The sequence below is a fragment of the Pezoporus wallicus genome, unplaced genomic scaffold, assembly GCF_028554395.1.
Source record: "Pezoporus wallicus isolate ANWC-B61680 ecotype Strahan unplaced genomic scaffold, APGP_CSIRO_Pwel_v1 contig_11493, whole genome shotgun sequence".
In the NCBI taxonomy this organism is placed as follows: Eukaryota; Metazoa; Chordata; class Aves; order Psittaciformes; family Psittacidae; genus Pezoporus; species Pezoporus wallicus.
In genome coordinates this window covers 546,313-569,147 of record NW_026635895.1, presented here as the reverse complement: position 1 = coordinate 569,147, position 22,835 = coordinate 546,313, and the positions used below count along the sequence as shown (strand labels likewise).

At 44.1% G+C, this 22,835-nt stretch overlaps 1 protein-coding gene across 3 annotated transcripts in view; it reads left to right on the top strand.

Annotated features, from left to right (window-relative positions):
- HHAT (hedgehog acyltransferase) overlaps positions 1 to 18,983 on the top strand; it is a 79,327-nt gene extending 60,344 nt beyond the window's left edge. For all 3 annotated transcript variants that reach the window (XM_057398493.1, XM_057398491.1, XM_057398492.1), the window contains 2 exons: positions 4,459 to 4,660; positions 18,759 to 18,983. In XM_057398493.1, the coding sequence (XP_057254476.1) occupies positions 4,459 to 4,660; positions 18,759 to 18,968 (412 nt within the window). In that variant the 3' untranslated portion in view covers positions 18,969 to 18,983. The remainder of the gene's footprint in view (positions 1 to 4,458; positions 4,661 to 18,758) is intronic.
- The last annotated feature ends 3,852 nt before the right edge of the window (positions 18,984 to 22,835 follow it).

The window sequence follows — 22,835 nt, the reverse complement described above, 5'->3', positions numbered from 1 at the left end:
TCAATGGGCACCCCCAGCTCCTTTTCCATGGGCAGCCTTCCAGCCACTCTTCCCCAAGCCTGTCATGTAGGACGCAGTCTTGCAAAGGCTTAGAGGTGTGCTTTATTTCTGCCCTCTGTAGCTCCATCCAAGTCAGTGAGAGCTCAAACTGACAAAACGGGAGTCTTAAGAGCTCACCCAGAAGCGTAAATTTGTAGAACCGGGCCTGAGATCTTTTTATGGTGCAGCAGAGAAGAAGTTTGAAGTCAGGGGCCACAAGAAGAAAACACAGGATTAAAAAGGACTAAATGGAAGTAGCCCAGCTCCAGCTGTAGAGGGAATTCCCCTCTGGTTCTCACCCTGTGTCCTGCCACGCTTTCCGTTTCAATCAGATCTCTTTTGTGGTGACAGTCCTTGGGATAATTTGGGTAACAACATGAGTGGAAACTTGGCTGTTTATCCTCAAAGCTGTTCAGGCTCATGCTGAGCATTGCTTTCACAGCTGATGATGAAGAACTTTTTATCCACTGAAGGGTCACTTTCATTGTATACACGTCCACAAATGGGCACCCTCAGTTGAGGTCGAGAACCTCAGGCGACGGCTGTTGTTGGGATGTGAGATGGAAGACTTTAGTGGTGCTCTTTTAACGTTTCCTCTGTTGGCTCTTCTGCTGTCCAGCTCTACACAGTATGGTTAACCCTTGAATGCTCAGAAATGTAGAGAGGCGTTGGCATTTCAGGCATCAAATTTGTGCCCTGAAACAAAACACACACAGCTCAGGAGCTGATTTGATTTACAGGAAGCTTGCCGTTACAAACAAATCCACATTTCACCTGGTTCTGGACAAGACGTTGCAAGAGCAATAGCTAAGGAGAGAGGAACAAAAATCATGGCTTCCTCCAAGGAAGAAATGGAAGCAAGTGTTGAAGGCAGCCCCTGCACAGAACTCCATTCAAACAGGTGCTTTACTTGCACTTCAAGATTTAAATATGGTTAAAATTGCGTGCATGGGGAAGTAGGAGCAGTGTATTGAGGCCTGGAGGAATAAAAGCCCTTTAGAGCGATTCTTCCCTGGTTATAAATGCTCCTCTTAGTGTTTTTCTGAAGTTCTTAGAGTAAAATCTTGGTAATGTAAATGTCATTAAAAGAAAAGCTGTGTTTTCCCAGGGCATGATTGCCAGCTCTCCTGTGATTGTTCTCTAGATTCCCACTTCAAGAAAACTAACAAAATGGTTATTGGATTGAAAAGTTATGCTTTGTAAGTAAATGTCACTTTTAAATACCTCAGCTATTATGTTTGTGTTTGCATTACTGTAGGGATTTAAATGGTACCATTTACGTATTTAATCCAATTCTCAAATGTTCACTTAGCGAGCTAAAATTAAGATCAGTTGTGTAAGTGGAACAGCTTGCTGGCTGTGGAGAAGCTGATTGAAGCTGCTGGACGGGGGACTAAAAGGCAGACACACCAGGTTATGCTTGGCTTGTGAAAGCAGCCTGTTTAATAGCATGTAAGTTTTGGGTTGAAATCAGAATGGAGTCTGTGGAAATATGGGACAGGCTGGCAGCATCGTTGCCAGGGAAAGGCTAAGGACAGGTACTCGGGTCAGGTGTGTCTGTGTGTGTCTTCAGGTAATTCTTACTATGCATAGCATTCTCTCAGTATTTGTCTGTATTTATATCTCCCAGATGTTGTGAGATATTTAATGTGCACAGAGTTCTCTTCCCCATTCTCTTCTCTCCATCTAATATGCGCAACTTTTTCTTCTGACGACGTGAGGTCTAGCCAGCCTAGGAGTGGTTGGCAAAGCCTGGCCTAAGGTGTTCCCGAGTTCCTCTCCACAGCCTGCCTAGAAATGTCTGTTCTTTCACCTCTGGAGTTCTGGTAGGAATTGACTGTAGATCCCGTAAGTCGATGCTTTATCTTTAGATACTCTCAGCCTGCATTTTCTGATGCTAAGCATCTTCCGTAGGTCTGATCTTCCTGTCTGTAATTTCTGCGGCTTGTAAGGGGCACCAGTGTTACCCATCCCTCCCAAATAACCTGGAGGGATGTGACCAATGATCATCCTCAAGTCTACTTGCCTTAATACCCTTTTCTCTTTAAAAACCACTTTATTGCTTTCCTTCATTTATCCATCTTTGGGCCATTGCCTGCCTTTCCTGCACATCGATGGTACATGTGTAATCTGCTTGTGAGCTGTTAAATTCTGCTAGGAGGGTGTCCCTTTGAGTTGTGGTAGTCTGCCATGAGGAGCCGTGATGACTTTTATGTCCTCGTAGTCCCTGAAATGGGCGTTTTGAGCTTCTCTGTGGATTTTCTGTGATTAGAGATGGGAATAGTCTTAACTGCTGCGTGGAAGCTTAACATGAGATATTTATGTAATGCTGTGCTGCATGTGGTGCAGCAGATCCGTGTGTTCTCCAGCAACCTCTCTGTTTGTGTAAACCCTGAGTTTGCAGTCAGGGTACAGAGGGACTGGGGCATAGCTTGCAGGTAGATGGTAGTGTCAAGAAGAAGGAAAAACGTTGGGAAGATTCTGATGGTCAGATGGAGAAAGCAAAACGCATTTCTGTAACAACAAGGGCTCTTGTGGTGGTTCTTTTGCAGGCCAGCTTGGATTCTGTCAGAGCACAAAGTGCCAGGCGTGGAGGCAGGTTGTGTCCCTGGCTGCACGCTGAGCTGCCTGTTACTTATCCACAGGACTGCCCATGCAAGCGTGTGTGCACGCGTGGATATGGGGGAGGTAGGAAGTGGATCACAAGGTGGATAGTGAGGCAAGAAGTAGGTTTGCTCCTGATGTGTTCTGTGATGTGGTAATGGGGTTTTCCCACTTTTTTCCTGCACAAACCCCACAGGCGCATGCAGAACTGCTCTTCACCCTGGCTGAGAGAAGTCATTCAACATCCATCAGGCCTTGATAGCTACTGAAATGGTGGGAATGCACTAACCAGGGAGGGCAGAGCATGCTGCCTGAGGGCAGTTAGTGCCCTTGTGTCAAGAAGGCACGATTGTGTCAGTTTGTCTTTATATCTATGTGCTGAGAAAAGAGTAGACCTGAGGAGAACATAGGGAGGAGAGGGGGAAGAAAGGCACAACAGAAATGAAAACTATTGATCTTAATTTCTGTTTATTTTCATATGCCTAGTAAAAAGCACACTGGTACCGAAAATGGCTATAAACGTAATCGCATGCTCCCTGTAGCAGGCTGAAGTGCTGTGTTGATGTTAGGCTTATAGAGAAATGGGACAATTTGAGAGTTGGTTTTTTTTTAATGACTCTTCTGTTTAGGTTTTAGTCACTCTCATCAGTTTGTTTTCCCGTCATTGAATTTTCTTACTTCCTAACATGAGGAATAAAGCACTCAGATTAATTTCCCCTTTAAATTTTTAAGCTGGTATTTATCTCTGAATGTAAAACCTGATAACCAGAAATAGAAATCTCATTGCAAAAAGATTTCCTTTCATTATCTTAGCAAGCAGAAATAGTCTCAAATACGAGTACAGTGCGTGATGCCAGAGGAATGACAGCTCAGGAGGACCATCGCCACCAGTTCACCTAGACTTCATCTCCTTGCTGGTACCCAGCAGCTGGGTGGTGACTCTGTTGCCTGATGATTTCCAGGTGTTAACAGAAATATGTGACTGGCTGGCGAGTGGCCATGCCTTACTTGGAAAATACCAGGAGTGGCTGTAGCTCTCCAGGCAGGAAGAAGTGACCCCAAAACCAATGTCAGCTTTCAGAATGACATTGCTTCTGGTAATCTTACTGAACGAGCACTGGTGTCTGGACACTTACAAGCATCAGTTAGAGACTAAGGTTCTGAATCCTGGATTTAGTTTAAATACAGAATATAATTGCGTGCAGGGTGCTTCATATAGGATTGCAGGGGGTGGGCTGGTACATGAGCTCTGAAGGTCCTTAGGCAGGCATAGAACCCCAGACTGGTTTGGGTTAGAAGGGACCTTAAAGCTCATCCAGTTCCAGCCCCCTGCCACGGGCAGGGACCCCTTCCACTAGAGCAGCTTGCTCCAAGCCCCTGTGTCCGACCTGGCCTTGAGCACTGCCAGGGATGGGGCAGCCACAGCTTCTCTGGGCACCCTGTGCCAGCGCCTCAGCACCCTCACATTAAGACTACATGTAATTTCTGTGTGTATAGGAGTTAACTTACAACTACTGCAGTTGAAAGACCTGAACATTTGTCTTTCGCACTTGAGAATGGTTTATGATAGGTATTTGCCTAATACGGAGTTCCTGTGACTACAAAATTGTCTCTTCACCAAATGGTACGTGCACATACTTTGTAAAGCAGTCTACAGCTTTGGAGAAACTAGGGCAGGTAAACGGAGAATGTCAGGTAATTGTTCAGATTCTCTCTTTATGCCACAAAATAGCAGATCTGTTCTGTAGCTGTCGTTCTTCCCAGATTTATGTGAAATCCCCAAATAATGCCACTGATCTGTTGTTTCCCCTACAGGTACATCTATGTTCCAATGGGAGGATCTCAGTCCAGTCTGCTGGGAACACTCTTCTCCACAGCCCTCACTTTTGCCTTTGTCAGCTACTGGCACGGAGGGCAGAGCTACCTGTGGTACTGGGGAGCACTGAACTGGCTTGGAGTAATTGTGGAAAGTGGCATCAGGAAGATACTTTCTATTTCACCTATTCAAGATTTAATTGTAAGTTGAATCTTTCTTCATTTCATAGAATCGTAGAATGGTTAGGGTTGGAAAGGACCTTAGGATCATCTCGTTCCAACCCCCTGCCGTGTTCTTGTTTCCGTGCTCCTCTGAAGTTTCTGGCTGCTAGTTTGATTCCGTCTAGATTAGAAGTTGCAGATAACAGCTAAGAGTTAGCATTCCCTTGCCCACCCTCAGTGTTTAAGGAAAGCCATGTAACTAGAATTCTGCAAAGTACCAGCAAATAAAATGCTGGAATACGGTCTTAAAAGCTTCCTCTGCAGTCCTGCTGTAAGAAGCTGCTTGTCACATTGCCTGAACAGAAGCCAGTTTTAACATTTGTATTTGGATTTCACTCAGGATGCCCTTAAAATAGTCATCTTCACTAAAATTAGGAGTATGTATTTCTAACCATGTGTTTCCTGGACAAATACATATGGAGCAGCTGCTTGCATCTGGGAACAAGCTTACACTGGGAAATCTTACGCCACTCAAGAGCCAAGTAATGAAAATATTATTTTGCTTTAAAGGCCTCTGATATTTATAATTTTGACCTTCATGATGTCACTTCCAAAGGACAAAACTGTCCTTGAAGCCCAGGCATGTGCAAAACACAGTGTTTTTAATCTTGAGGGTCCTTTTAGTCTGCAGGTTTGCTCACCCTTAAATCCCAGATCTTCTAATGACTTTGTAAGGATAAGTAATTCCTGTGTCTTGCTTCCTTAGTAGTGATAAGTGCACATAATTTGTTTTCCTATATAATGTGATGGTGGTGGTGGTGACTCACTCTGCAGCCTGATAAAGTCCTGATGCTCAAGTAATTCTGCTTGTTGTCCCTCCTGCCCATCTCAGTTTTCACTGTTGTGGCATCCCATGTGTGGCAACTGATAGAGCAAAGTCATTTAGTTGCTAATAACAGCCAGTGCTAGCTTGTGTCATCCAACTGGCCATCACTATGAATTCAGCGACAGTCTGGAAGCAGCTTTTTTCCTTCCTAGAGAATGAGTTTATCAGACCCATTAATCCTCCCTCTAGGGTGAAAGGGAGCTTCAGCTGCATACATTTGCCTCTGGTCTGGAAGACAGCATAGTTTTTCAGGCCTGCAGCTGTGAGGAAATCCGAGTGTTGAGGCTCTTTGTATTTGATGTCACTGTATCAGAAATTTTAAAAGAACTCTTGATTAAGTGCTTAAATTCCATAGAAATGGGAAGGATGTTGCATTATGAGGGGGAGGTTAGATGTGTTGGATTAATTTCTAAAGCATAGTTGTAATTATATGCTGGCAGTAGGGCTCTTTCTTGTGTAAATGAATTCCCTAACAATGAACCAAATGCCTTTTACCCTTCCCCTTTGTTTTCATCCAGTGTTAAGGGCCTATCCCACGTCTTCCATGTCTCCTTCTTTCCTGTTTCTCTTTGGAAACATGGCTGCAGGCCTTCCTTAGAAGACACGTTCCCATCTTTCCCTGAACTCTTTCTGACACCAGTATTTGTAATATGAATGGTTTGGCATCTGCATTACGCATTAGGCAGATCTTCCTGCATTCAGTTGCGGTTGAATCATGCTTGCTTTGCCTTGTGCCTTGAAGGTTTCTCTCCAGCAACATGAGCTCCAGTCTTTGCATACTTTCTCCTCACACTTAGAACAAATACCCATTGACTTCTTGAGCGCTGAGACTGGGGAGCAGACGAGCGGTTGGACTTTGACCCTTCCCTGTCAAGAGGTGATGTGGCATTCGCATTTTATCTCTTGGCCAGGTGAAATCCTTTGCATTCTTGTGCTTCGCTCCCTTGCTCTGTTTGCTCTTGCAGGCTGTTTTTAAAAAGGAAAGTTCACTTTTGTCCTCAGAATAGCAGATGAGTTTCTGAAGAACACACAAAGCCCAGGTTTCTGCTTCTTTTAACCCCTTCTGTTCCCCAGACCTCCTCATCTATGGGTGTTCATGTTGAGTTCCATAATTGAGTTGAGCAGCAGATGTTTAATCAGTAAAATCTAGTTAAGAAAAGCTCAAAGAGTAAGTTGTATTTTAATCTTGCTGGGTTTAAAATGGAGTTGATCCCAAAGGATGACAATAATTGTATCAAAACTGCTTCCCCTTTTTCCCCCACTATATTGGGTTAATTCTCTAGCCACAGGAAGATACAGAAATCTAAAGGAAGCACATTTGAGTCTAGTCCTTCACTGAATCCTTGTGCTGACTAAGAATATATATAAAAAGAATTGGACCCTATATTGCTGCAGATTTTCTGGTAGTTTAAATCTCGGCACTCGAAACCCAGCGCAACACAGGTAGCTAACACTCGTGTAGCAGTCCGGCAGGTTTTAAATGTCATCTCAGGCATGTTGAGCCAGAGTGAACAACGTGGCATGAGTAATATTTACTGAAAACGCTAAATATCCTGACCCAGAAGGTTGGAGCTGAAACTTCACTTGCGCTGGCTGCAAACCAGGGCTGGCTTCCTGATTTCAGCTCGTGTTCCTTCTTGTGTACTTTTCAGCTTAGGCTGCTGTGAGCTTCTGTGTTTCAGTGAGTTGTGTATCTTCTTTCCCCTAAAGATTACTTGTTAGCTATCAGTAAATTAGATCTGAATTACCATCTTTTCATTAAAACATTGTCTATAAAGCAGCAATAAATGCTGAGCATCATAAGCCAAGGCATATCTGGGAGCTTTATAGCAAACTGGAGAAGTTTAGTTTGGTTTTATCAGTTCTTTTGTTTTACTTTTTCAGAAGCTATTTAGACCTGTATTGAGCAGAGAAGTGCTTTGTTTCACTGCTTCTGTGTTTCTTAGAGATGCACAGTAGTAACTGGTTCAAAATCAGTGTCAGAATTTTATTGAGTTTTAATAGATAATATGTCAGAATTCAAAAAGGAAATGCTAATGGCCATCATCCAGTGATTTAAATTCCTTCTCCTTTTTCCTTAAGGAAAGCAAGCTACAGATCTATACAAGAAACTAGGTGTCAGTATAAAAATAGATCTAGAATGATTTAAACCTTAGAAGAGGTGACAACAACATTGAATCAATGGATTTGTAAACCAGAAGTCTTTGGGAATCGTTCTAAAGAAGGTGGAGCAAAGGAGTTGAAGTTGGCAGGTTGTTATGATCAGTGTTTGAGTTGAAACACCAACATGGATCTTCTTAGTTCTTTTGGAAAGTGAAAACACACCATTCAATCCAGCCAGAATTTTTAAGTTAAGACATAAAGATCTCCCTTCTAAGAATAATGCTATGAGGAATTTCTAGTCTCCAAGTCTTATTTCTAGCTTTATTTAGTAGGAAACTAAATACACCAGAAACGATTCAATTTTTGAAGCCAACTAATTTTAAGCATGGCTTATTTTCCAGTCATTTGAGCTATCCTTGTGAGTGCTTTGGGTTTTTAAAGTATAAAATGCTTTGATTTCTCCATTTCCACGCCTGGCTGTAGCGAGGTGCTCTAATGAAGTCCATTTCAGTGCACTCCAGTTGCATTCCCACCCCATGTTTTGTATGATGCCCGTGCTTTTGGTTACTGTTAGATTGCTTTTTTCCCCTCCAGAAGCATGAATCCGTGTATTTGTCTCTGTAGTTAAATACCACCGTTGCTTTGGGTACCAGAGATGTGTTCAGTGACCACAGGCATCCTCAGCTTTGCAGAGAACAGAATTGTAGATGGCTTTTAAAAAGTTGGGTGTGGTGAGGGGGTTTTGTCTGGTTTTTCCTTGATTTGATTTGATTTGCCCTGTTTCCTCTGCTAGGTGCATTAAAATGCCTACAGTTAATTCCGAATAAGTTATGCATTATGCAGTGATCCTGCAGCCAGCTGGTGCGGAGCATGGCAAAGCACTGACTGGAGAGCCTGACCTCTGGGTTGTGGTCCCACAGGGAATTAAGCTGGCCTAACAGCTCCCTGCTCCTGCAGGGGAAGAGGTTCCATCTCTTTCCTCCCTCCTTTGCAGTCTCACCGCTTTCTCCTCTGCAGATTTCCCTGCTGGAATCTTCATGGAGCTGACCTAGCTCTTTACCCCAGCAGAAAGCTTTATGTCCTCTGGTTATTTTATTGGAAGGTGATGTGCCTCATGGAGAGGAATCTGAGCAGCACCCCAGGCAATACAGTCTATGAGACAAAAGCTGAGGGAAGAAGATGGAAAAGGAGGAGCTCAGCTACCTGTAACCTCCCCCTTGCTGATGTGCATAAGCAGTCCAGGGTAGTAGCTTGAGCCTCCGTATTTGAAGTCGGTGGGACAGAGAAACCAAGTAGGTTCTGCTGCAGTACCTATGTTGGGGCCCAAATTCAGCCTAGCCAAGGTAAAGGCTGTTTGAATTTCACATTGACCAAATGTGGAACCATCTCCTTTAATGACAGAATTTCTCTTAGCAAGTAGAACTCGCTCTGAACTGTAAAGCTTCCTCCTGCAGCTGACTGAGGCAAGAAGGGGCCACATATTAGGAACCTGTTCAAGGGAATTATGTTTGTTGACCACCTTGATCTTTAATAAGATCTCTGTAATAACAACAGACCCTTCTCAGCTGTTCTTCAGTACAGACTAGGCTTTGGTCTCTGTTTTGCTTCATTTGGTGAGAAGAGTATTTGTATTACTGGTTTACTGCTGTTAAGCCTGTCTGGCCTTGCCTTTTTTACCAATAGTTTTATGTAATTCATGCATGGTTTTAGGTGCAACACGGTGATTATATTTAGTGGCAAGCATTGCCAGTGATATTCATAACATTTTATGTGCTTGCTGTAGACTTCTGCTGGGTTTGTCATTTCCCTCTCCGAGAGTCTGTAAGAATGGAAAGGGAGGTGGTTGAGCAAAGTCCCCTCATCAGACTCATTTTCTAGTGCAGAATTGGCTTTTGAGATATAAGTGTCGCCCGTAATGTCAAACCCAGACCAGGGGATGAGGCTTGTCCCCCACCCCAGCCTTGAGTTCAGCCATATCATTGCTCTAACCAGAAATCCCTCCTATCCAAAGGAGATACCCTCTGTCTCAAAACCAATGGAAACTGCTTTCCCTGGATGTGAGCATTAGCCAGAGCAGGCTTGTGCCAGCTGTCTTTGTGTGTGGTACCTGGAAGCAGCAAGCTGAGTGATCAAGGTGCTGTTTTGTACCGAGCTGTTGAATGACCATAAAGGTGAATATGGGCTGGCTGATGCATCCAGGGATTTTTCCCCTAGATGCTAAAAGTCGTTTTAGCTTTGCCAGCAATAATTCTGACTCAGGCAATAGATGTCAGCATTTAATGGAAATACAAGTTAAAAGTGCTGAGGAGTGGTTGCACTCTGGTCTTCCTGCTGTGCCGTATGCTACAGAAACTTACCACGGGGAAAGCAAGTCTGTGTTTGCTGAGAGTCTCCATAGGGATTGTTCCTGTGTAGTATTTATTTGTTCACAGTTTCCCCGTGGCAGTGTGGGAGGAGCACGGGGGCAGAATCACCATGCAGCACCAGCGATTGGTGAACTTACATCCTTTCCCAATTGGATTGCAGTTTAAAAGGTAAACCCGTTAAAAATGTGGATGAAGGAACCGAGAGAGCCAGAGTGGGAACAAAACCAAGGACGTCAAGGACGAGTGTGTGGCACTCTCAACCTGTCCTCCTTGGTGAGAGCTGTGTATAGGAGCATGTACATTGCCATCACTTGGTTAAATTCCCTGCTTTAAACAGAAACCACGAAGGAGGATGGTGCCTTTCCATGCTGTTCATTTTGTACTGTTCACAAGCTGTCACTTCTTAAAACAAAAATATGTTTGGGCAGGTTCTTTGAGGGTGAGGAGCGAGGTGGAGGAGCAAGTACAGAAATTTCCTTCAGTGTATGTCAAACTGTCACACATGCATCTCCAAGTGTAGTGCATACATACGAGCTGGTAGGAGGCTGTCTTCAAACAGAAGGGGGGGTTGGCTCTTGCTGAGAGATGCTATAAATGCAGATCTTCTGGAAGATCTAAAAATGAACTGGTGCTAGTGCAAGACAGCATTTTGTCGAGTGAATGTTTAGTAAGGCATCAATACAGAAGATGAGTAGCTTCTCAAAGACTATATATGGCATTTATTCCTAAATTCAGAAACAAGTTCTATTTGTGAGACTAGGTCTTAACTGACAGCTGCTTGATTTTAAATACATGGTCCTCTTCTTCTGGGAGCGATGCAGGCAATTACAGGTCATTTGCATCGTCCTGTCCCTTGGAAAATGTTGCCGGTTCCCACCTTCGTGTGTAAACCTTCCAGGAGCTCATTTTTGCCTTTGCTTTGGAAAGGGAAGTCTGTGCCTTGGAAAGAAACAGGAGGTGACCTCCGGTCAGTTTGGAGAGAAGGGAGGGAACGACTGCAAGCAAAATGAAAAGCCAGAACAATAAAGCAAAGTAAAGGGGACTGGCTCTGGCTTAGAGCTAGAGGAAGGAGGAGCAAACAGGAATGATTGCCGTGAATACTGAAGGGTACAGGATCTGTTGGTGGGAAATGGTATTTATTCTTCCATTCGGTGTGGCAGTTGTTGATGGCTAAGATCTGGTAGCACATCTTGTTCACTTTCTGCTTGCAGCCTGTTCCTTATCTTGTTACCGGTATAGCGCTGGGGATTCCACAGTTTCTTTTGGATTCTCTCATAAATGGCTGTTTTGTCTGTGTGTTCAACCAGAAATCTTTATTTTTGTTGCTTTTCTGTGGTGTGGTACAGTCGCTACTCATATCCTACTCACCGTCTGTCCCTCAGCTTCAGAGTGCGGGAGGAGGCTTTATATTGCCATGCCAGCCCCTCATCAGCTGGGTTCCCCTTGCTCCTGCTGCTTTTTGAGCCCAGCTTGCCCAGCGTTACTGAGCACGTGCACTCCCTCCCTTTGTTTCTGCGGTCTCCCAAACACGCTTTTGTGGCTATTACCCGCTGACAATGTGTATTAACAACGGTTTGTGGAAGTTTCCCCTCTGCTTGGATCCAACCCATCTTCCCTTTACTGCTCACTTTGGAATTTGAAGACACTGACGTTCTGTTTGGCAGAGCTCTGTCACAATTTCCAGCCTTTCCTCCCTCCATCCCATCTGCTCCCCCAGCTGCTCAGTCACACCCTGCCCTCCACTTTGAGTGCTCCTAACTGCAGCTAGAGAAAATAGCCAGGAACTGTTAGTCAGGATGTGTTGCTTCCCTTCCCACCACCCCATCTGCTCCTCGCTCGCTTTCAGCTTCTCACCCGTGCTCCTGCCTTTGTGCTGCATTGCGGCTGACCCACATTCCAGGGATGCTTGAGGTGTTCGCTCTCGTGTGATGGGGTGATCGCCAGGGTTGGGGATAGACACCGAAGAGTTGGCCTGTCATTTATCTAGCAGCAGTTTCTAAAAGAAAGCAGCCCTTAGAAGTGCTTTCTTAACTTCTGATGCTTAGAAGTTAACATTGGCTGGTTGGTTTCTATTGCTTCTGCAGAGAGAGAAACAAATTTGGGCTGTACTCTTCAGCTGTGATGCAGTGGAGGTGAAGAACAGAGTTCACATCCTTAAAGAGCACTGGGAAAACCAACACCAGCAAGGGATTTAAGCTTTTTTCCAAGCACTTACCTGATAGGCATAATGGCACCAACAGTGCCTGTACTTGCAGTAACTTTACCCACAAGCATTTTACCCACTGTCCCCCCCCTCCACCAAACCCTATAGAACAGAGCATTGCAAAGAACATTGAATTTAGGTTTTGTGACGTGAAGGTGAGTCGGCATTACATCAGCTTTTAAGCATTGCTGCTCTAGTAAAAACCTTCAGGAAACTGAAAGGCTGGAGCTTTAATAACTGTTGGAAGTACACTTACTCCCCTCGTACACTAGGCAGTGAAAGATAATGCAGGACTAGGGGTTATAGTCGTAGTAGTGAATTTGCTTGCTTTCTTCAACCCAAAAAAGAGCGCGGTTTATGTATCTTATTTTAAAGTTACCGTGGCTAAGTTTGCTGGTAGGTTTAGGAGGAAGAGGATGAACTCTGTAGGGCAGTGTATTTAAAAAAGACAACTCTTCTAAAAACTGAGCTAGTTTATTCTGACCCTTTAAAAACCAAAGGCAGATGAGCCTCGGGATAATGTAATTTGTAGTGTTGCAGTTTGCAGCGTCAAGCACATTTCATGTCACTCTGGCCATAGTATCTGACACTCTTATTCCACAGTTCATGCACTCCCATAAGAAATACTCAACTGCTTCTCCAGTTTTACCACACCCCCTTATTTTTGCTGCGTGCTTGGATTATCCCGTCTCTGGAAGCGTAGTTCAAGAAAAACTCAACGTGTTGAGTCCCTGTTTTACTCCATGAAGACGGCTGCTTTTTGACTTGCAGCCAATTTAATTCTCTTATATGGGACTTGATAAAGTGCTTTTAGTAAGCAAGTTTGAGAATGGCGCTGATTTTATGTAGAAGTTTTCTCTCACCTGTCCCAGGTTGATCTTGAAGGTCTTTTCCACCTGGTTGAATCTATGGTTCTCTGCCAAGTCACCATGGTGTCACTGCTGTCGATAGACAACTTGGCAGAATGGCCACTGTGGGAAGATGTAGGAGTGGGTCCTCGGGAAAACACTGGGGAATATAGTTCTGTAGGACTGCCTGGTTTTGACTACTGTGCAGTTTGGTCTTGGGTATCTCCTCAACTTCCACATGGGAGGGTGGATGACTTACTGAGGTCAGGATTCCCCAAAGTCTTTTCTGTGGTGCTGGCTAGCTAGGAGATGTAAATGCAATTAGGAAAACATTTCTGGTCCCTTGACTTCATCTCTCATGCCATTCAGTAATGTCATTTAGACTGCCCTGTAAATCAGTGGAAATGGGATATATTGCTGATTAGCTCTAACTCCCCTTAGGAAGAAGCTCTTTTAAGAGACGCCCTGCTGTCTGAAGCCCCTTCTCCTGCCATGCTTTCTTGTTTCACGCTCATAGTGGTTTAATGGTCTTGCAAAGCTAATGAAATGAGTCTTTCCTCTCACATCCTCTCCGACTTCAAAATTCCACCCCGTCCTCTAGCTTGACTCTTAATTCTAACCTAAATGATCTGTTCTGGCACATGCTCTCCTTCATAAGCTATCTTTTCTACAAAAACAGCCACTACACAAGCTTCCTGTGTCTGGCTTGGCTTGAGCTCGGAAGCTGAATGTGACATGCAAGTGTCGCTGGAAACGGATTTAGGGATGGGTATGTTTGGACCATGCAAATCCTTTTCAAGCTTAGTTTCGTCCACCCCTCTCAACCACGTACACAGGTTTACTTTCCAAGGTACCCCACTACATGATAGTATCATTTATTTTTGTAGGATGACTGAGGAGGCCCAGTTCAGAGAGCTCTGATGGCAGCCAATTGTGCTAGACCCAGCTGTGTGCAGAGAGAGGGTTTTCCCAACATCCCACTATAATGTCTTTGTCCTTTTAGAGCAGGAATTGGATTGGAATAATATCCCCAACTCCATTCAGTCCCAGGAAAGGTAGCCTGAGCCAGCCTGTGTAAATCACCTCCCACGTCATGCTGCATACCTTTGGACAGAGGGTCTTGACAGTGGCTTTTGTGTAGTTTAAGTGTTACAGGCCGTTTGTTTCGGTGTGTGTGGAGGTGGGGGTGTCCCTGAAAGTAAAGCATGACGAAGAGTTGATGTGGGATTGCAAGTTAAGGTGGAGCACGGAGGAAGGATGCAAATACAAGGGCTTCAGCCAGCAGCCGTGGCTTCGTTGTCATTTTAACACAAGGTGCTCTTTTGCCACCCAGTCTTCTGGCTGTGTTTCCAACAGGAAAAGAAGCAGCAGTAAAATCCAGAGAATCCTCACAAATCTGTGGCAACTGCTTCTACCGTTGGAATGGAGCATTGTTAAATCATTGTTAAGTCATTAAATAGCATAATGAACAGTTGGGGGGGGGGGGTGTGCGTTGAATTTTGTCTGCTTTGATGAAGCCAGCTTGCTGTATACTCTGAAAAATCCATATGTGGGGAGCTGTTTAAATCACAAATGTTGTTCTGGGTTATCTAGAGTAGCCTTATTCATTTTCCGTGGGTAAATTAATGCTTTCAGAGTATTAATGTGAGCACAAGAGCTGCTCAGGTGCATTCAGAGTTAGCTTGTTGTAGATGACATGAGATGTTTCAAGCATGTTGTCTTCTTTTACCTTCTTTGCAGCTGGGTAAAAACTGCATTGACATCAGGGACTCCCAGGAAAATGTGTACTGCTTTTTGGATCAATGCCTAGCAAAGTTAATGGAAATTAACTGCACAAAGCCCAGAAAGGATCCAGTGTTTGTCTAAACTCTTTCTGTCTTAGTCTACTCTCTTAGACTTTATAAATGACTGAAGGCTTTTATGGTCTGTGCCGCAGTTAGCTTGCCTTGTTTGACACAGCATTTTTGTAGAGAGTGATGTATTGGATGTGACAGTTTCATTTGTTCCTTTTAGTGACTGTATTAATTCATTTTTTTTTCAATGGCAGAGCTTTTGTATCTGTTCGTGTTGGTTCAGTCGCACTGGTTCGGGTTGTAAAGCAGGCAGACCTCACAAACTTCCTGGGTCTAATCCGTGCCTTGGTGGGGAATGCAGCCCAGCACCAGCTCTACCTCTTTCTGCAGCATTACCACAAGATTGTTCCCTTCCTCTTACTTAAGTAAAGCCTTAAGTTTCTTAAACTTAAGTTTCTCTGTAGGGTTAGTGGCTTAGTTTGAAAGACAAAGGGAGAGGTATAAGTCCATCCACTGGTAGGCTGTGTGCTACAGATAAGCTACAGCTCAGGCGCAGCTCATCAGCATGCTGTAAGAGGGTAAGTTTGGTGATTGTTAAACAAAAGCTCAAGTTAGCGTGATCGTAACTTCTCTTTGTTTAAACTTGGTTGATCGCATGGGTTTAATAGCAAGATTTCAAACATTCTGTCTGTGTGCATATGCTTGCACGTTCCTAAAAGGCACGTATTTTTCACATATGGGACCACGTATTTATGATTTCAGGAGGAGACAAACTGAAGAGATCCCCTCCCTGTTGTGAACTTAAGGAGAATGCTTTGGAAGTCCTTGGGCAGCTTTGGAGGTGCAAAGGACTAGAAAGGGGAAAACTTGTGTCACTGAGGAACTACTGGTGTCTGTGAATGTTTATAGACTTGGGGTACAGCGTGCAATTCTGGCATCTCCAACATAAGAACATGGAGCTGTTGGAGCAAGTCCAGAGGAGGCCATGAGGATGCTCAGGGGCTGCAGCACCTCCCCTATGGAGACAGGCTGAGAACACTGGGGCTGTTCAGCCTGGAGAAGAGAAGCTGCGTGGAGACCTCAGAGCAGCTTCCAGGGTCTGAAGGGGGCTACAAGGGTGCTGGAGAGGGACTCTTCATCAGGGACTGCAGCCATAGCACAAGGGGTGATGGGTTCAGACTGGAACAGGGCAAGTTCAGGTTAGATCTAAGGCAGAAGCTCTTCCCTGTGAGGGTGCTGAGGCGCCGGCACAGGGTGCCCAGAGAAGCTGTGGCTGCCCCATCCCTGGCAGTGTTCAAGGCCAGGTTGGACACAGGGGCTTGGAGCAAGCTGCTCCAGTGGAAGGGGTCCCTGCCCATGGCAGGGGGTTGGAACTGGATGAGCTTTAAGGTCCCTTCCAACCCAAACCAGGCTGGGGTTCTATGATTCTATAATTATATATATTCTCTTCCCTTATCCTGTCATGCCCTAGTTTTCATCTAGAATTTTCAGAGAGAAATCTCAGTCCCTGTTTTCATATTTTAGTGTTTTCCATAGCATTGTCTGGGGGATTGACTGTTGCTGCATTGCTCACACAGATTGACACAGAACGCTTTTCCTTGGAGCTTGTATCTCCCCATTTTTGTGCTGGCTCACGCTGACTCATACACTAGATGTGGTTCTGATTGGGGCTAACATTCAGTTTAACAGAGATTTGCTTTGCAGTAATTTGTTAGAATGGTGGTTTTATGCTTGTAAGTGTCATTTGTTTGAAGAATTGTCACTTTATGTAATCTAGTAGTTGAAACATTTATTTTGATGCTTACGAAACTAGCAGCTTAATTGTCTGGGGATGTATTTGTAGGTCTGGTTTGAGCCTGTTTGTTGTTTCAGGTGTCTGAGCATGAATCCTAGTCTGGCTGCAGCTATTAAAGATTAATTACTGGTTTGATGCTGCAGTCACACGACTCTTCCCTGCAACATCCCCGTTCATGACATGAAGGCTGAGCAGCTCCTGATGTTTTCCTTAGTTCCCATTCCTTGCCAAACGCTCATTACTTCACTCGAAGCATGCAGTCTTTAGGAGATTCAGGCGCTATGTAATGAGGCTTTCAGCCCGGGACCGTGATGAACAAGGCATTTTACTTCATGCAGTAATGAGGCAATATTTCCTTATGAGGTGCTGTAATGCTTTGGAAATTTGTTCTAACAAGTGAATATTGGAGGAAGCTAAAACCTCCTCATCCTTCTTCCACCATCTTCTTGTAGTCTCTGTGCTGCCCTCACACCTCAGGTGATAATGTGAAATACAACAAAAGCAAACTAGTATATGGTGGAGAGAGACCTCCTTTATTTGCGTCATTAGAACAGCAGCAACCCAAACTTTACAACATGAGCAATAATGTTTGCACTGAAAAGAAGTATTGAATATGAATATATCATATGAAGATAGGCTGAGAAAGTTGGGGCTGTTCAGCCTGGAGAAGAGAAGGCTGTGTGGAGACCTCAGAGCAGCTTCCAGTATCTGAAGGGGGCCTTATAATGGTGCTGGTAGAAGGGACTCTTCATTAGGAAATGTAGTGGTAGGACAAAGGGTAACAGGTTCAAACTGAAACAGGAGAAGTTTAGATTGGATCTAAGGAGGAAATTCTTTCCTGTGAGGGTGCTGAGGCACTGGAATGGGTTGCCCAGGGAGGTTGTGAATGCTCCATCCCTGGCAGTGTTCAAGGCCAGGTTGGACAGAGCCTTGGGTGAGATGGTTTAGTGTGAGGTGTCCCTGCCCATGGCAGGGGGGTTGGAACTGGATGATCTTAAGGTCCTTTCCAACCCTAACCGTTCTGTGATTCTCTGATTGGATTTTGTGTGTATTTGCATCTTCTTGTCTTCTATGTGGAAGCATCTGTTTCCTAAGGCTTACTGTGGTAACCAGTTCTGATCTGTCTCTAGAATCTTTCAGTGACGTCTTACTAATCAACCAAAGCACGAACGACTTCTCAAGTTGTTTTGTACTGGGGTTTTGTGCTGGTTTTGTACTGAAGTGCTTTACTCCATATTGGAACCTAGTGTACAGTATTATCCTCCCCAGAAGCGTGTTGTTATTCTGTACATCCCTCGGCAAAAACTCATCAAGGAGTATGTTTAATAAGAAAAGAATTAAGACATAGAATATGTAGAACTGTGTCCAGTCCTGGGCTCCCTACTACAAGACAGACATGAACGTGGCTGGAGTGAGTCCAGCAAAGGACTGCAAGGGTGGTGAAGGGACTGGAGCATCTGCTGAGGCTGTTGAGCCTGGAGAGGAGAAGGCTCAGGGGGATCTTGTCTGTGTGTATCCATACCCAATTGTAGGGGGGGAGGAAAACAAAGCCAGATTCTTCTCAGTGGTATTTAGTGACGGGACAAAAGGCAACAAACACAAACTGAAGTACAGGAGATTTCATTTAAATGTAAGAAAATCTTTTTTTACTGTGAGGACCATCAAACACAGGTTGCCCAGTGAGATGGTGCAGTCTCCATCGCTGGAGGTGCTCAAAACCCCACCAGACCCAATCCTGAGCCCCCACCTCTAGCTGACCCTGATTAAATGACCTTTCTAGGTAGCCTCCTAGAAGCATCCTTCCAACCTTATTCAGCACCCCATTTATCATGAATCATAGAATCACAGACTGGTTTGGGTTGGAAGGGGCCTTAGAGGTCATCTAGTCAAACCCCCCTGCAACCTTCAACTAGATCAGGTTGCCCAGAACCACATCCAGCCAGGCCTTGAATGAAGTCTTAGCCAAACCTCCATGGCATTGGTGAGAGTTCTGCTAGATATATTAAAAGCTTTGGGATCTGGACCATAAGGATTTGAACTTCTGTATAAAAGCTGTTTGTTATTAACTGCGCTGTCTTCTTCTAACGTTGCTTGGAAAACTGCAGGGGCTGTTCACTTCATCTGTGCCTTTTGTTTCCCCTCAGGAGCGTTCCTTCTCGCCAAGTATTCGCCGTCGACTTCACGCTGGCCTCGCATCTGTTAGCACTTCAATGCTGATTTTATCAAATCTAATATTTCTTGGAGGAAATCACGTTGGAAAAATCTACTGGAACAGGATCTTTATGGAAGGCAAGTTCGGTTTTATGTGCTTTCTAGAGAACAGAACTTTGCTGCTGTTGCCTTGGGTGGGCTGAGCCGGGTTCTTCTGCAGGCTGTGTGACTACAAAGAAACATTGTCTTTCTCCCATCAAGTCTCTAACGAGAGTTACCAGGCTCCTCTGTCAGTGGAATCACTGAAGATTGAATAATAAATGTGTGACAGGTTAGCCAGGTTGGATTTTTTCTCTCTGCTTTGCATTGCATGTACATCAGTGAGAACAGGCAGACTAAAGCAAACCTCATAGCTTCTGTGGAAGCGTAGTGAATGAGCTCTGCAGAACACAGCATAATTGAGCAGTTGAGGTGGGTTTTGTAGCGGGCCTGTCAGGGTAGGGACCTTCTGAGTGTTGAGAACAAGGCCTGAGGACAGGGGACCTTGGATGACAGCGTCAGCCTGTGGTGTTGCTGACTGAGCAGTACGCAGCAGTGTGGGAGCTGACTCAGGAGACAAAGCCAGAGCTCAGTGTAAGCAGGACGAGCTTTCTTACTGCTGCCAGAGGCCCACGTTGTCAAAGAAGCGTCTTGTAGAGGAGTATTTCTTCCTGCTGAGGGAAGTTGTAGTAGGGTTCTGTGCCTGGGAAGAGCCACCACTGTTGATTGCTCCTTCACGCAGCATTTCCTCCTCTTGTTGCTTGCAGTGGTTTAGAGATCAGCGCTGGGGTTTCAGGGTTCTATGTAACGTCTCAAATACTGGAACTCTTTTAAGTTGTGCACAGAAAAGGAGCAATTTATCTTCTGAGCTCAAGCAGAAAAACCCAAAGCATTCAAACAACTCTAAGAAATGTACCTTTTTAGCATAAAATACAGTGAAGCTTTTTGTTGGTATTGGGCAGGCAAGATGGGGTGAAATACTTGCTCGTGTTTGGGTTTTGCTCCTAAGACTCAAAATGTTTGGGTTTTATTTTCTTTAAAAGGCTTGATGTTCCCTTAAATTGTTTCTTCCCAGTTGGAAGAAACTGTTGGCAAATAGTTTCTTGGAACTATTGGAAGCTATTAGTATCTTATTATTATCGGAACTATTTTACTATTACTATATCATTGTTATTGTTACTCTTGCTATTGTATATTATTATTGTATATTATTATTATTAATTATAATATTATTATTGTTGGAACGATTATTATATCGTTATTATTGGAACTAAATGGGAAACTCTTGGCAAATAGTTTCAGTAGAAGAAGCAAAATAGCTGAGAAATAAGTTTGTCTCTTCTTTCCATCGACAACCAAAAAAAGCACTAGTGAGACTGTCCATTTCAGGTTTGTATCTCGATTTTCATCATGCAATTTGTGTATTAGTAATGGAGAAAGTACGCCTTCCTCTTCAGAAGGGTTAGCAGTTGGCAGCATGCTGGGGTTTGCATCTGGTGGACGGTGTTGGAGCAAGCAGAACAGTATTTCATTAAACTAGATCAAGTACTGATTGTTTTTTATTCCTAATGCTTCTTTAGTCTATTGCTCTGCATATAGCTTAAGTACGTGTGGCTGCTTCAGTATGAGGTACCAGGCGTCTAGGATAGGAGTAGCAAATTAGTTCAGTCATTTGCAGCTTTATCTCCATGATGTGTTAACCAAACTTACTACTTTTAGAACATAAAAGCTTTTGCTTAGTGCAGCTCACATTCTGCTGTAGAAATCTCAGTGTTAAGCTTTATATGCATGTATCCTTAGATCACGCAGATGACCGTGAGGGTATTCTATTGCTGCGTGATTCTTATGTACTCATATGTACAACCTGAAATCTGCTAGGATTTTATTGCATCAACACTCCTGCTCCATTGGGATTTTCCTACTCTGGGACAAGTGCTGAGCATTGAAGGCCAGACAAGGACAATACAAGCACTGACAATACAAGGACTATTCAGAACGATGGTGTTCAGTTTAAGGTGAATGTACCTTATCTGCATCTCTGTAGGAGATGTAAGAAAAGTCTACGCATGTATTTGTAGAGTGCAGTGCTAAAAGATAAATCTGTGCCTAGTCTGCACTGTTTTGGTGAAGCCAATTCTTCAGTATATTCAGACCAAAGTAAATACTAGAGTATGCACTCTTGGGTCATTCCTTTGGCAGCCCACCCAATGACAGATGAGATCTAGCTGCTTGTCCTCAGTTTTTGTCCTTAAGCTCATAAAGAATTAAGTGGGAATGTGTTTGACTTCCCTCGAAGAAGGAAGGGTGGTGGCAGTGGGTGACTGCTCTTTGGGGCACAGGGTGTTTGGGAGGGGGTATTTTTGTGCTTCTTCTCTGGTGTGATGCAAGCAATATGAAGTTCCCAGGCACGAAGGTCTTCTGTTTGTGCAATATGATGTTGAAGGGCTTTAATTAGAGCAGATGCTGACCTCCTATCATCAGTGTTATAATGTTAAGTGCATTACTAAGATGTGCTAGATACCCATCTAGTTACTTTGAGTCAATGATTGTTAGCTTTGGGTTGAGAAGAGAGAAGTTACTTGGTGAATTTCAGGTTAAAATGTTAATATCCTTGTTGTATTTATAACCTTTTGGATCTGTTTGAAATTCAGTTTAGTTTAGGAAACCTGAGCAGGGTTTTGCACCACCCTGAACCAAATCTAGAGAGTAGACATTTGCATGTGGAGAGCACGTCTGCATTCTCAGCAGCCTGGGCAGCAGGACTTGAGCTGCGTGGACCGAGGAGGCACAGGGCTCTGGAGCAATAGTGTGACATAAACATCCCTGTAAGGTAAAGAACAGAACACTGAGGAAACAAAGCTGTCCACCTGCACATCAGCTGCAAAGAGTAGTCGGTTCCTTTGTTAAATCCCACAGATTTCTGTCACAAAGATAGAGGTTATACTTGGAGGAAGAAAGTGGGAGAAGGGGTGTGCATTACCCAGTTTGTAAATAGAATTGGCATTTGTAGAGCACTACAAAATTAGTCAAGAACATACATGCTAAACTCGAGGAGTAAAATGCACCTTGGAGCAGAAGTCAGATCTCCAGGGTTAGGTATAACTTCAGGTGTTGTGCATGGCTTTTTCCAAGTCTGGCAAGTAAGTAAATCACAGATTATTAGTATTTTAAAGCCATAAATGCCTAATGTGTAGCACTTTATAGTCAGAAATGGAGTTCTGTTTTATAATACCTAAAACAGTGCTTGGAGAGCAGCTTCCCATTAGCACGGGTGTGACAGTGGTGCAAATCTAACATGGCTAACTCTTCAAAGGAAGCTTTATTGAAGCTGGAGATGTACAAAACGCACTCTTAGTTTTGCTTTTTGGCTGCTGAAGAGGATCTACTGTGTTCTTCTGCAAAGACTGAGTATTAGGAAAGACCTGGACAGTTGTCTAAGCATGGGGAGGAGAGGACATGGGGATGAAAGCAGTTAAACACTAGGGGTTAGACTGAGGAGGGGTTCTCTTTGGAAAGGTGCTCTCCTGGGACCGGTGTTGTGCACTGCTTTTGGTTAAGAGACTGAATTATCTTAGCGAGCATGGCCAAAGGCATCAAGCTGGAAGGGCACTCAAGTATAGTGGGTGATAAAAGTATAAAATGCTTCCTGCTCTTCTCTGGTTTGTGAGGAGCAGAGCCCAGAGCAATGAGGAAAGCACACAGTACGTGTCAGGTGTATTTTACTTTCAATAGCTCTCTGAAAATGGGACAGGCATCGTTTAACTTCACACTAAATGGTACTTCAGCTATCCAGCTTACCTTGCTACATCATGAGGAGTGCCTTTCTTGAGGGCAGTTCATCCCATATACATCTACAGTAGCATGGGATGGGATGCGTTGTCACTCTTTGCTCAATTCAGGAGCCTTTCGTACAGGTTAGCTTAGATGTCCTGCATTTGGGAAGATGTCCTTTAGGAAGCTATCCAGCTCAGAGTGAATTTCACCTTCAGTTAGACCTGATTCACCGTAGGAGTACAGAATGCCTGGCTAAC